Below are 12764 nucleotides of genomic sequence, written 5' to 3' on the forward strand. Positions count from 1 at the left end.
AGCAAAAGTTATTTACACGACTGCTCTATTAGAGTATCTTGATCTTTTGCAACAGTGGTATCTATGTAAAGTGGTAAAAAAAGATTGCTTTTCTTGATGTATGTTTGTTAAACCATATAACTACATTATAGGCGGTAAGTTGGCTTAGTAGCTAACTATGAGTTGTGTGAATAAAATAATTTTGTATAATATTTGCATATATAGTTTATGAAAAACTTGTTTGTGGTATGTAAGTGTGCTTGCATGTATGTACTTTACGTATGTATGTGTGTATGTATGTATATATACAAGTATGCAATGTGTATGCATGTACATACATATAAATGTGTGTACAATTATTATTATATACACCCACTGTAATTTCAGGGCTATTGCATTAGTACCACGGTTGGTGGATGCCTACTGGCATAGGCATTGTCTCTTCTTAATACAAAATGACTCGTCATCTGCTATGGCTGATCTTGACACAATTCTGACACTTAATCGGAGGCACACTAAAGCTTACCGCTCAAAGTAACACTTCAGTATAGTGTGTAATACTACTATATGACAACTTTATAATAGAGCTATTTTACTTGCCAATACTGGTGATTTGAAAGAGGCTTTGTTTTGCCTATCACAAACTGTTGTATTAGACAGGAAGAATAAGTCATTATACAAGCAGAGAGCAGCAATGTATGAGCAGGTAGGTATATACAATGTATTGCATATCCTATTGTATATTTTGACTATAGAAAGGCTCCATTGAGTCTGCTATAGAGGACTACCAGACTATGGTGGACATTGATCCCAGTGATTCTGGGGCTATTCTTAAGATGGGAATACATTACTACAATAAGAGGTACTATGCTCATGTACACCGTCATGCACATGTATACATGCATATGTCACATACATGCACATGTGCATACTCACACACACACAAAGTGCACACGTGTACCTGCCACACATACATGTACACATACTCATCTTGCTTGTCTTGTGATAGTGAACTTATCACAGTACATAGCTTGTGAACTGTTAGTTCCATAAGTACTTATGATATATGTTTACTATAGCATGTGGTCAGCTGCTTCACAGAGCTTCTCAAAATTAGTACAACAGGATGCCAGTAACACCACCGCCAGGGTCTACCGAGCACAGACCCAATGGAAACTGGTATACTACACTTATCATTATATCAATACGTATGTATAACAGTGATTGCACAACCTACAGCAATCAACATGTGTTGATCTTACTCAGACTCAGCTCATATACTCTAATAAAACACACACTTGTAAAATACTAACTGAGCAATAGCCCTGTCCATTATAAGACCTAAAGAATTCAATTACATGTAATTGCAAAAATGTCACATCCAGAGTACTTTCCACAACTGGAGTCCACTGTGAAGAGTGTTACATTTCTGACTAAACCGACTGTATAGTTACGAAAAAATCTTTATAACAGTAGGAAACTGTGGTTTAGTGAGGTAAAATCACATGAGAATTACTGAGATCACTATGTAGTTTGTGGAAATTCTAAAGCGAAAGACCCATTGGTTTTTTTCCATCGTCTCCCAAGCCAAACTCAATCTTAGCAAGAGGAACTACTGGATTAAGGAGTTTGAATTAATCCCAAAACATATCAGGAGTTGTACTTGCGTCTGTTGTTGACATTTCAGGACTGGCGACACAAGCAATAAGCCTGACAAGCATTTAGAGGTGTGATTTGCATCGTCAAAAGAACAAGACACAGCCAGAGCAAAAAGGCTTGTCGTGAAGCGAGCACGTACCCACCGATTCAGTTTGTGCTTCACTGCAGCGCCCATCAGATATCAGCAGCTCACCAATGACAGAACAGAGAAGAAATAGTGCTAGACAGCATTTCGAAGGTTCTGGAGATCCGAGAAGAACGCTACTGCCAGAAACCCAATAATTGCAAGTGTTGTAGAACCATTGAGAACAAACTATCAGGTTATTAATGCATAGCTAGTGTACATCCGTGAATCACTCTGAAGTGTACCACTTTTTAAAATTGTATAACTTGCAGCTACTTTCGCTCTATTTTTATGTAGCCACCACTAATACGAAGAGAAAACAATTGCATTTTGTGGGTTTCATATTATTAGAATATACAGTAGCATGTGTAAGTAATTGTCATTAGAAATGTCGTAGATTTGCATTAGCTACTATTGAGAAACCCATAAACTGCTGTAATGATGTACTCCAAGTGTAGCAGTTTTTCTTAATTGCTCACTTAATGGCTTCACTGCATATTTCCTTTTATGATGGACAGGTCTATTACTTCTATATTTAGATATTCACTCTACATAGCAACATGCTTTGTTTACTAGTACCATTTTGTACAGATATCAAGTATGTACTGATCCTTCCTCTAATAGGGCAACTATGTACAAGCACTACAAGACTTGTCAGCAGCTGTTCATCTTGATCCCAACAATGCTGCAGCCTACTACCACAGAGCCTGCCTGATCAGAATGTGTGTAGAATAACATAATTAGTTTGTACATGTACTGTACACATGTATGTCTGAACTGTACTACAATATGAATGATAGCTACACTCAGTCATTAACATTAGAGAGTTTGCAATCTCTTCATAGTTTCATTGACATACATAAAATATAACTAGTTATGTCAATGGTAGATTATATTGTGTGTGTATACATTGATGTAGTCGTCACCCACACAAAGCACTACAGGACTACAGCACATCATTACTATTGGATAACTCAGTGAACAATGTGATGGCCTATCTTCATAGAGGGATACTGTATACTTCCATGAAATGGTATGGTATAGAAATACTTTAAAATTTTGTATTTTATTTATATTGTGTTTTAATACTGCCATACATATATTCCAATAGCACAATTAACAAAAAAAAGTAGTGAAACAAGGTTATATGAATGATGATAGCTATGTTATGTAGCTATGTAGGAAAATTCCCTACATTGACATGTTATCACAATCTAAAGTAGAGATTTTTTTCCCACATAGCTATGTTGTAATAGATACCATCATTTATATATCTTGTTTCTCTCTATTATCATTAGAATCTTACTTAACTGTTATAGAACCTTACTTAACTGTTATAGAATAGCTACAGAGCTCAAAATAACACCTATCACCTGTTATTTCCGACCCAAAACCACAACGACCGACCAAATTAACAAGTTGATGTGCCACTTCTAAAAACCAGGCGCCATGCAGCTAGCTAACTCATCTGGAATTTTCCAACTATGTATTACTATTTTAGTGTTTAACCAATAAGGATTTTGGTTGTGCAATAATACATTATTATTAGTATATTTTGTAATTCATGAAATTTTCGTAATTCTTTCAATTACATTGCTATGCACTAATAAGGAAGCGCTTGTTAACAAACTGCTTTTACCAACATATTACACACAGAAATATCTTCTGAACTGTTTTATAGTTTAACTATCATATTTTTCCCACGAATTCTCTTGATAAAGCCTCAAAGCTGCTCTTTATTTTCGTGTGTGTACGTAAGGGATACACCCCCTAAGGGATAGGCTATTCCTAGTAGTCTACGAGGCCTGCACCATTGTTTTTCAACTGTTAAACGTATGTAGAACCCGAAGGGAAGATAATTCACAAAGTCTGAGGAGAGTTACCAAACCCATATTTCAGTCCGCCAAAAGAAACTACCTCAGAGCAAAGTTCACCTGTGCAGAAGTTTAATACAGACTTCATTTTGCTTTTACTTCTTACTTAAAAACTGCTTTTACCATTATTAAACAATTTTGCTTACGTGGGTTCATACGGACAAGCACAGGTAGATAGATACACACATACATTTTTCAATACCTTCAGTAAACCAGGCACATGCATGGTTTAAAAAGGTCTGACATTATGACTTACCAAGATAAGCATTTTAAAATACACTGTATATGTAAACTGTTATTATTTTGTACCAGTGGCCTACCATCTTGCGTGTTGGTCTGTCATTTTTGACTGTAGTGAGGCACTATTTTCCCTTATCAACATTTTTCTTAGACAATTCTATTTGAAGTGCTTTAATTAAGAGGTAGCAGATACATGTAGTTGCACATATGAACCTGCACATGGCATGCCCTTCAACAATCAGCATGCTGCCATACCAAGCTACACAACCATGTCTCTTAATGATATAGTTGCAGTCAACTACAGTTTTTGCTGTTGAAAACATGACATTACAACCTCGTCTCTTTATAATATTGTATTGCATAGCTCACTCGAGATGAGCAGTGAAATCAAGATACTCTAATAAAGCAGTCGCAGCCATGTGAATATCATACTGTAGCTCAGTGCTCATTATAAGGTATTGGTTTCCTTACGTGATTAAGAAGGTGATCATGTAATTGGAAAGACAAAACACAGAAAGAAATTACTCACTGAAACCAATATTTTGGTGGATGCTGTTCATGCTGGAACCCTACTGTACAGTACTAGTCTTCAGTTTGGTGCCATTCGTTGTTTCAACAATTTGACAAAATTCTATCTAATAGAATACACACTTTTTTGACGAATAGAAACTCTAAATGACCAGTCAGTTTCTCATATATAGTACTGTAAATAATTGAACAGTTTTATATTTAACAAGTACATGAAAAAATTTGGAATTTTCAATTAGTGTAGAGACCATAGCACATCGATAAAAAGTACTGAAACAAGTTGGAGTAGTCCATGATATTAAATCACAGTAAAACAGTAAGAAGTTTTATATCCCTACTGTGCTCAAGATACCATAACGCAAATGCTCAGTAGGGATATAACACTTTTTATTGCTTACTGTGATTTAATATCATGGACTACTCCAACTTGTTTCAGTACTTTTTATCGATGCGCTATGGTCCCTACTCTAGTTGAAAATTCCAAATTTTTTCGTGTACTTGTTTGTTAACTTTTTTTATAAATATTATTATGACTGGTGAACCCACGCATACCGCATCTGAAATGGCACCGTGCACCCCAGCTATATCAATTATCATCTGAAAAGTGAAGTATCCATTACGTTTCGTTGTCAGCTATGTTCAACCCATTACACAGCATTTCGAATCAAGAACTTTCCCGGAAACACCTCTACAATCTACACATACCAAAAGAAATAGTGCCGCACCCCAATTTTATTAATTATTGTCTGAAAAGTGAAGTATCCATTACGGTTTGCTGTCGGCTATATTCAACCCGTTACACAATAATACGAATCAAGAACTGTTTGAAAAGCACCTCTGCAATCGAAATAGCCACTATGAAAAATACGGACGATTTCTGTTTTGAAGGGAAGCCATCACGTGCTCACGACACCTTTCCCTGTCAGCAAAGATGAATGGGGAGACAAAGGAGGATACAGGTAAGTCCATGAAGAATGCATTTTATGTACTGTGGTATGCCAAAAGGCACCTGTCGGGCCGAAGCGACATCAAACAGTGAAAAAATCAAGCCCGTAGCTTTAGCCATTATCGAGTTACGCTTGTCTGAAGGCATCAGTCAGTGAGTTACTTACTTACTTACTTACTCAGTTAGTCAGTAGAAAATTCTGTTGAATAAAAAAAAATTAAAATTCCATAGCAACTTGTTGAAGCATTTCAGGTCGATCTGAAAGCTTGTTTGGGCTTAGTTTTACCTCACCAATACTGCCTCATCGTCGTAAGGGAAAATTGAGGCTGGTTTTGGGTGATATTATTTCGTGGGCCATGTCTACTCCTTTGTGGTCCCTACTATACAGTTACTATCGTACTGTATGATATTATGCACTTGCTTGTAATAAGAAAGTATTTACTCCACTACTGCAGCTATACTGATGCCATACCAGATTTTGAGGCAGCTATAAAACTCGACAACACTGTTGCGTGTTTCCATGTGTGTCTGGGACTGACCTACCTACTATACAGCAAACAGTACCAACGGTATATAATATTTGTATGCATTATACGTACGTAGCAGTACATTGGCTAGAAATTGCAGTACCTATCAACATTTTTACGAGTGCTACATATTTTTACCTTAGAGCAATCAACTGCTTTACAACAAGCATCAAAACAGACCCCACTTATGTCAGGGCATATGTGTGTAGAGCAGAGGCATATCAACAGTTAAACAAGGTAACCACTGATGGTGTTATACTGTAATTATAATATATTACTGTTCTTGAAGCTCAAGAATGCTCTGTTAGACTATGCCAGAGCATCGCACATTCAACCTGATGAACCTAGCTATCTTTTGTACAAGGTAAAGAACTAATTGATTGTATCTATCTGGACTTCTGTGTAACAGGGTTATATGTTGTTGTTAATGAACAAGTTGGATCTGGCACATGCCCATATAAGGCAAGAATCTTACAATACTGTTACTACATGAATTGATAATGTTTATTAATAGCACTGCATCAAAAATGGGAGCTCTTGTTGGACAAGAAACTGCCCACAAAGCATCTTTGGATTCATTCCTAGGAAACCATGAAGAGGTGATATAGAGGTTGACATTTTACAAAACATACCTGTCCCTTCTTCAGGCCATCAAGGAGTTAGTAGTTGCTGTGAGGAGTAAGCCATCACCAGAGATGTTCAGTTTGTTGGGAAGAACCTGTCAGAATGCTGGAGATCATGTTCAAGCAGTGTCTGCTTTTGATCGTGCCATTGAGGCTACAGTAAGCTCTATGACATCTTACACATGTGTCAGACCACACCTCCTTGTGTGCTGTTAACTTTGTTGGAGCTTTGCAATGGTATTAGCCTTTATAGTGAACTATGGGAGTTGCAGTGTATACATCTGGTATAGTAATACGTAAATATTTGGTACCAGTGGCTGCTTTTAAATTTTATATGTCAGTTCACTGAATGGACTGATATTTAATGGCTGAAATTGCTTGCACTGTTGCCATGCAGTGCAAGCGATAAACAGGTTTCTATGTTAGGGTTTATTTATCTTTTCTTCTATAGTGCAAAAATTACCTTAACCCTTAAACCCACATAATCCAGAAAACTGGATTTAAAGTTAATAAATATGCATGCCTTGCACAAAGCTCTGTATACCTTTCAAAGCGTCTATCCTATGGCTACACAATTTATGTCATTCTACTTGTGATGCAACAAGGATTAAAATGATACCTAGGGTTTTACCCTAACACTAAATGGTGAGGCCAAACTAGCCGTGAAAATAACTTTGGTAAGGAAACATGCAAACCCTTTACATACCTTTATAAAATGGTCAATAACTTGATGGTGGTTGCTCCTATCACCTTGTAACAACTTCCATTCAATTCACTGTTCAATTTTCTATCAGGCCATATATGCCTCTCATGAGCAAACCCACAATTGAAATTAAACATGTGGCAAGAATTCTGAAATATGGAGACGCGTCTTGTCACTGTTCATCGCTTCATAACAGCCACGGTAGTTACAGTGTTCAGTTAACCTTCTTCAAGTAGCCCAGTGAACAGTTATTTAATTAATGTATATTTGTAGGCTGTAAGAATTAAGTTATCCCATCTAGTGTTGCCATGCATGCCCATATTGTGTAAACACGCATTCCCAAAAAGTTCTCTGCGGGTTTAAGGGTTAAAGTGATAGCTACTTTTAATTTAAAATTTCCTCTAGTAACTTTAGAAACTAACTTGGTAGTTAGTACAAAGACATGTTTTCTTCATAACACAACAAGGCACACTGTGTTAGAGCTGTACCGATAATCGGATCGGCCAAAATATCAGCCACCGATCTGGCATTTTTTACCAATATTGGCATCGGTACAGAATAGTACGAGGACCAATATCGCTAGCGATATTTATACAGCAATAGTTTGTACATAAACGGATTATAAGATTGGTTTTCTACGTTATCCATGTGGCTGTTCAGTAGCGGTGGCTTATTGTTCACTGTACAGCAAGCGCTACGCTGTGAGAAGCCAATACACGTGATTCTAATGTTTGTTTCTGGAAAGTTTATCAGTCTTATATATATAGTACCTTTGTAATATAAAAGAACAGTCACAGGATAACCAAGAAAACCTATACTGTACCACCCTTCACACAAGCCAATAAAATGCAGAGTAATGCAGAAATATCCCTTTAAGGCTCCATGGGAGTATGCATAAAAATGTTTGTGGGTGCCTAATTGTCTGGATTGCACAATAGAAACCCAAGCCACTATTACCACAGGCATAGAGTGAGCAATGAATATATCCACATGTTGTTGCAGAGTAGGTAACTGTACACTTTTGCATAGATTAACTATGACTTGTTTGTAATGCAAATATCAGATCGACTATCGGTTATCGGCTTCTTTTGGTGGTATCCATATCGGATATCGGTACATGCCAAAATCCCATATCGGTACAGCTCTACACTGTGTTGCTCAATATGTTAGAGTTAAAGCACCGCCGCGGGTGTGTACGGAAAATACAGTACGAGGGTGTGTGTCGAGAGGCTAATACAGCACGAGGCGAAGCCGAGTGCTGTATTTGCCTCGAGACACCCCCCGAGTACTGTATTTTTCGTACACACAAGCAAGGCGGTGCTTTAAGTGTTATATTGTACTTCCTGGTCGCGTCTGGCTCAGAGCGATTTTCTCTAGTACTCAAACCGCTGCGATTTTCAGTGATAAGGATATCAGTAAGTGTTTAACTAATCTATTTCTAGTCGTAGAATGAACTGATAGGATTAGTTTGGCTAGTTTTAGCGATTTATGTCACGTACGTGATCGATCGTGTCTTAGTGGAGTTGTGTTTAAAAAGCTTCGTGATCAGACGATCAGTAAGTGTTTATACAATCTATTCATAGCCGTAGAACGAAATCGTAGGATTAGTTTGGCTGGTTTTAGCGATTTACAGTGTGTTGTTTACGTAACATTCCACCAATAAATTTTCTGCGTAACTGTACTGCATTTGCCCAAGTGTGCTGTATTTGCCCAATTAAGTGCATAACTGTTCTGTATGACTCATACAGTACAGTTATGCAGCTGATTAGTACTGTATGGAGAATACGATACGCGGCATCGCTTTGATCCTCCCACACAAAGTACAATATTGCAAGTTAAAGTGTTTCATATATTTTACGTCACTGGGAATCAAAACAATAGGTAAGCTGCTTTCCTATGATGAGTCAGAAGTTTCCAGATCTGCTGGAACAAGGGTTCAACCTGTAAAGGTCAGATTGTGGTGAAGGATGGACTCTGCCATGAGAAATATTCCTCTTTGAGTTAACTGGATCCATGGTGGATCTTTCAGCTGATGAAGTATAAGTAGGCTTGGCCCAGAATTGTAAACTGGGGAAAGCTAGACACTACCGTACGACGGGAAATTTCCAAAAGAAAATTTTGATGAACTTAACGAATCAGTTACATTTAATTGGTGCATTAATAAGCATCAGGGGGTAGGACATGATGTCATAACATGTATGATTTTGCATAATGCAATTGAATTCCAATGATAATTACTTGATGAAAAACTAACCATACCTGCTACTTGTATCATTGTGGATGCTAAAGTCGATTGTTTTTACTACTAGCACAGCAAACAATAACACAGGTACCTGAAAATAAGATCAGAATTTATTCTAGATAATGCTCTATTGCAAAATTCATCACAAAATCGCTGGAGCTTAATGAAGCTCAACACATGAAACAATTTCTACACTAGTGAATTACCATTTCTGACAATAAATTCAGTGCTAAACTTCACACGGTTTACTAGAACTAGACCCTACGCTAAAAATACAAACATGACACAATTATTGTGACTGTCATGTCCTATCTCCTCAGAATATAAGCATCTCAAGAGTCAGTGTTTAGATCTGTGGTTTCTTGCTTTTCGTCAAATTTAGTTTGTCAAGCAAATTTTCCTTTTGTCAATATTATTGTATTACTAATTGAGGCATCTCTGATGCTTGTGTTAATGATGTGTTGACTGACATCAGCTGAATAGTGTCCTTAGTGTCCTCTTTTGAAGTGTATGTAACTCTGGACACTTGTTGATCAGGTATTGCCTCTATGGGGTTAACACTATAGTGTGTGCTCTGACATTTGTTGATAGTGTGTGTGCTGTTATGTGCCTAATTAAGTTGTTGTTTCAACACCATGGTTTCCCTGGTTTTAGACCATATACACCTACTGTGGATGCCTATTGATGCTTTGATACATTTATTAATTTTGTCATACAAAGCAAAAAAGGAAATATTGCAGGGTCCATTGTTAGTAAAGTCCAGAACTGCTGAAGATGTTTTCCTGTCTGAGAGAACTTACATTTCTTGTTTTCTCTGGTGCTGTGATTGCCGTCTCCCTAGGATAGGGATCCTCCAAAAAGAAGAGTGGTAGTTAACTGGCAGGTTTCTGATGGCCTCCATATGATCTCTCATCTTTTTCTGGAATAAGTCCCCAAACAAGTGTGGTGTGACATCCTTGAAAGATGTTTCATCTGCTACCAGTGGAGCTACAATAGTTCCTAGTTCAGACAGGAGGACACCTTAAGGCGGCATTCAACTGAGATGTGAGCTGAAGCATTTGTGATCCTGACCTAGCAGACTCCATCATATTCACTAGAGGTATAGCTGTGTCCAGGACAATTCCTTGAAGGCCAGCTAAGTTTCTGTTCCTGCCTTTTTGCTCCAGGTGACATTCTCGACTGAATAGTGGGATTCAACTTGGAGGGAGTGTGTCAGGAATTTCCTTTCCACCTTTGAGAAGATGTTTGTGAGAAAACAGCCTGCATGAGCATGGCTGTTGCAGAGGAGATCAGTCAGAGTTCACTATCTGAGTTGGAGTCTACTGGCTCCCAGAAGATCTGTTCTTTATAGTCCTGGTCTTGTCGTCCCATTCTTGGGATTCCTCTGGGGCTGGCATGCAATTCAAACTTTGTTTTTGCCTCATGGCCTGGTGCAGACATTAGGTGGAAGCTCTGCCCTCTTTTGGTGGTGTTCTCTGCTGTCTGTGAGTCTTGTCCTTCAGAGAGACTCTGCTCTCCATTCGATGGCAGGACCGGAACACTCTGCTCCTCCATCGATCATGGTGATTCTAGCCTAGATATTCTTCTGTACCTCACTGCATAGACTGGTGTGGTTTGCCGTGATATTGTCCTGGAACAGGTGCAGCAAAGAAGTCATGGACAAATTTTAGGAATGGCTCCATTGATGATGGTGATGGCAGTGCTTCTTACAACTGGTTCAGCTTCAACTAGATGAATCACTCAAAGACATAATCGCTTGGCTGATCCTACCACTCAGCAAGAGAAAAAAAGACCAATTGGTGTGAACATGTGACAGTACTTATATTGCATAGCAGTTGAAATGATATCGTTTGTTGATCTTAAAAAAATAAAACATGGGAGAAAATGGACTTTATCTACAATGACGTCACGAGCAACAAGATTTGGAGGACTAATGTACAGGCGCCTATGGAGAAATTGTTTTGATTCACTCATGAAACAAGATACTGAGTAGTAGCCAACAGGTACGGGTATGAAGTAACAAAAATTATTGCTAACAAGCAATTATCTCGAAAATTTTCTGGCATGCGATACAAATCATTTATTGTATTGTCTTGTAACCATACCTGTTGCTTAGAGCTTGATATTTTCTTCCCTGGCTGAAATATGATCGATCAAAAGAATTTCTCCATGGACGCCTGTACATTAATCCCCCAAATAACGCGGTCATCTTATGCTTGTGACGTCATTGTGGATAAAGTCCATAGAAAACTAGGTCAGACACATTGATATGTGATCCAAGCATTCTGAAATGTAATCTTATACATTTATGTGTATCGCATCTTGAGAAGTTCAATAAATGCTTATTATTTTGCAATCGTAGCATATTCCTATACTTGTATTTGCATACTCAGCATCATAGGTAGGTATAAATATAAGCAAGAGTTATCATTCGCTCTTGATGTAGGCTATATAGTAGGTGTATATTCAAATGGTCTGACCTTGTATTGGATCTCATAAAATTAAGTTTTAGCTTAGCAAACAGATTGATGGATCAAGATATTTCTCATGAGCAGTCTTTTGTCAATCTATTAAGAATTCCTGCAGAGTTGCTGGTGGTTGAGGTGTGTGATAATGGAACACCATCACTATGAAAGAAGTTTGTGTGGCCTTATGACAGTCGTCAGAAATGCACTGTGAAGGAGGTGTTGAAGTTGTGTGGACAATATATCAGAGTATTATCCTTCCCTAATGGTAGAGTACCATCAACACTGGTAGAGATGTTGCAGTATTGTAGCAATGTACAACACCTTAGTCTACCATCAACAAAGTTAGATCCTGAACAAGTAAGAAAGATAACACATCATATGATGTGTCTGCAAACACTACAGCTGAAAGTGGGGGATAATGTTAGAGATATTAAACAATTACTTATTATCACTGGTCAGTTGGGAGAACTCGCAATAAGTTCAACTTTCTATAGTTACACAGAAGTTAACATAGTGTTCAAACACTGGGTAGAATTGAAATTAATGCCATCCAGTTTCAATGTCATCATTACTACTAATTTTTCCAATATAATTAAAGCTGGACTTGTTGACTATGTTACTCAACTTACTACAATTCCTACTGGTACTGCTGCTGTCTTCAGAATATACGATACATGTGATAAAGTTCCTTTAAGCTTTTCTCCTACACTTCCATCATTTCTACTACAGTTTGAAGCAACTGGTCAAGTGACCATTCCTTGTGTTAGGTTTGGTATGGGATTGAAGAATGATGTGGCAGTGATGACTAATTGTCAGGATGGTGGAAGGACAATGTGTATGGTGAGGTATCT

General features: G+C 37.8%; 1 protein-coding gene across 2 annotated transcripts in view; it reads left to right on the forward strand.

Moving 5' to 3' along the window:
- Positions 1 to 12764, forward strand: part of LOC136260310 (uncharacterized) — a 60330-nt gene that overhangs the window by 18093 nt on the left and 29473 nt on the right. For both annotated transcript variants that reach the window (XM_066054001.1, XM_066054002.1), the window contains exons 24-35: positions 367 to 513; positions 565 to 685; positions 735 to 841; positions 1059 to 1158; positions 2387 to 2484; positions 2682 to 2795; positions 5806 to 5919; positions 6021 to 6114; positions 6167 to 6241; positions 6287 to 6339; positions 6392 to 6476; positions 6525 to 6659. In XM_066054001.1, the coding sequence (XP_065910073.1) occupies positions 367 to 513; positions 565 to 685; positions 735 to 841; positions 1059 to 1158; positions 2387 to 2484; positions 2682 to 2795; positions 5806 to 5919; positions 6021 to 6114; positions 6167 to 6241; positions 6287 to 6339; positions 6392 to 6476; positions 6525 to 6659 (1243 nt within the window). The remainder of the gene's footprint in view (positions 1 to 366; positions 514 to 564; positions 686 to 734; positions 842 to 1058; positions 1159 to 2386; positions 2485 to 2681; positions 2796 to 5805; positions 5920 to 6020; positions 6115 to 6166; positions 6242 to 6286; positions 6340 to 6391; positions 6477 to 6524; positions 6660 to 12764) is intronic.

This window comes from Dysidea avara, chromosome 7, assembly GCF_963678975.1.
Source record: "Dysidea avara chromosome 7, odDysAvar1.4, whole genome shotgun sequence".
Taxonomy (NCBI): Eukaryota; Metazoa; Porifera; class Demospongiae; order Dictyoceratida; family Dysideidae; genus Dysidea; species Dysidea avara.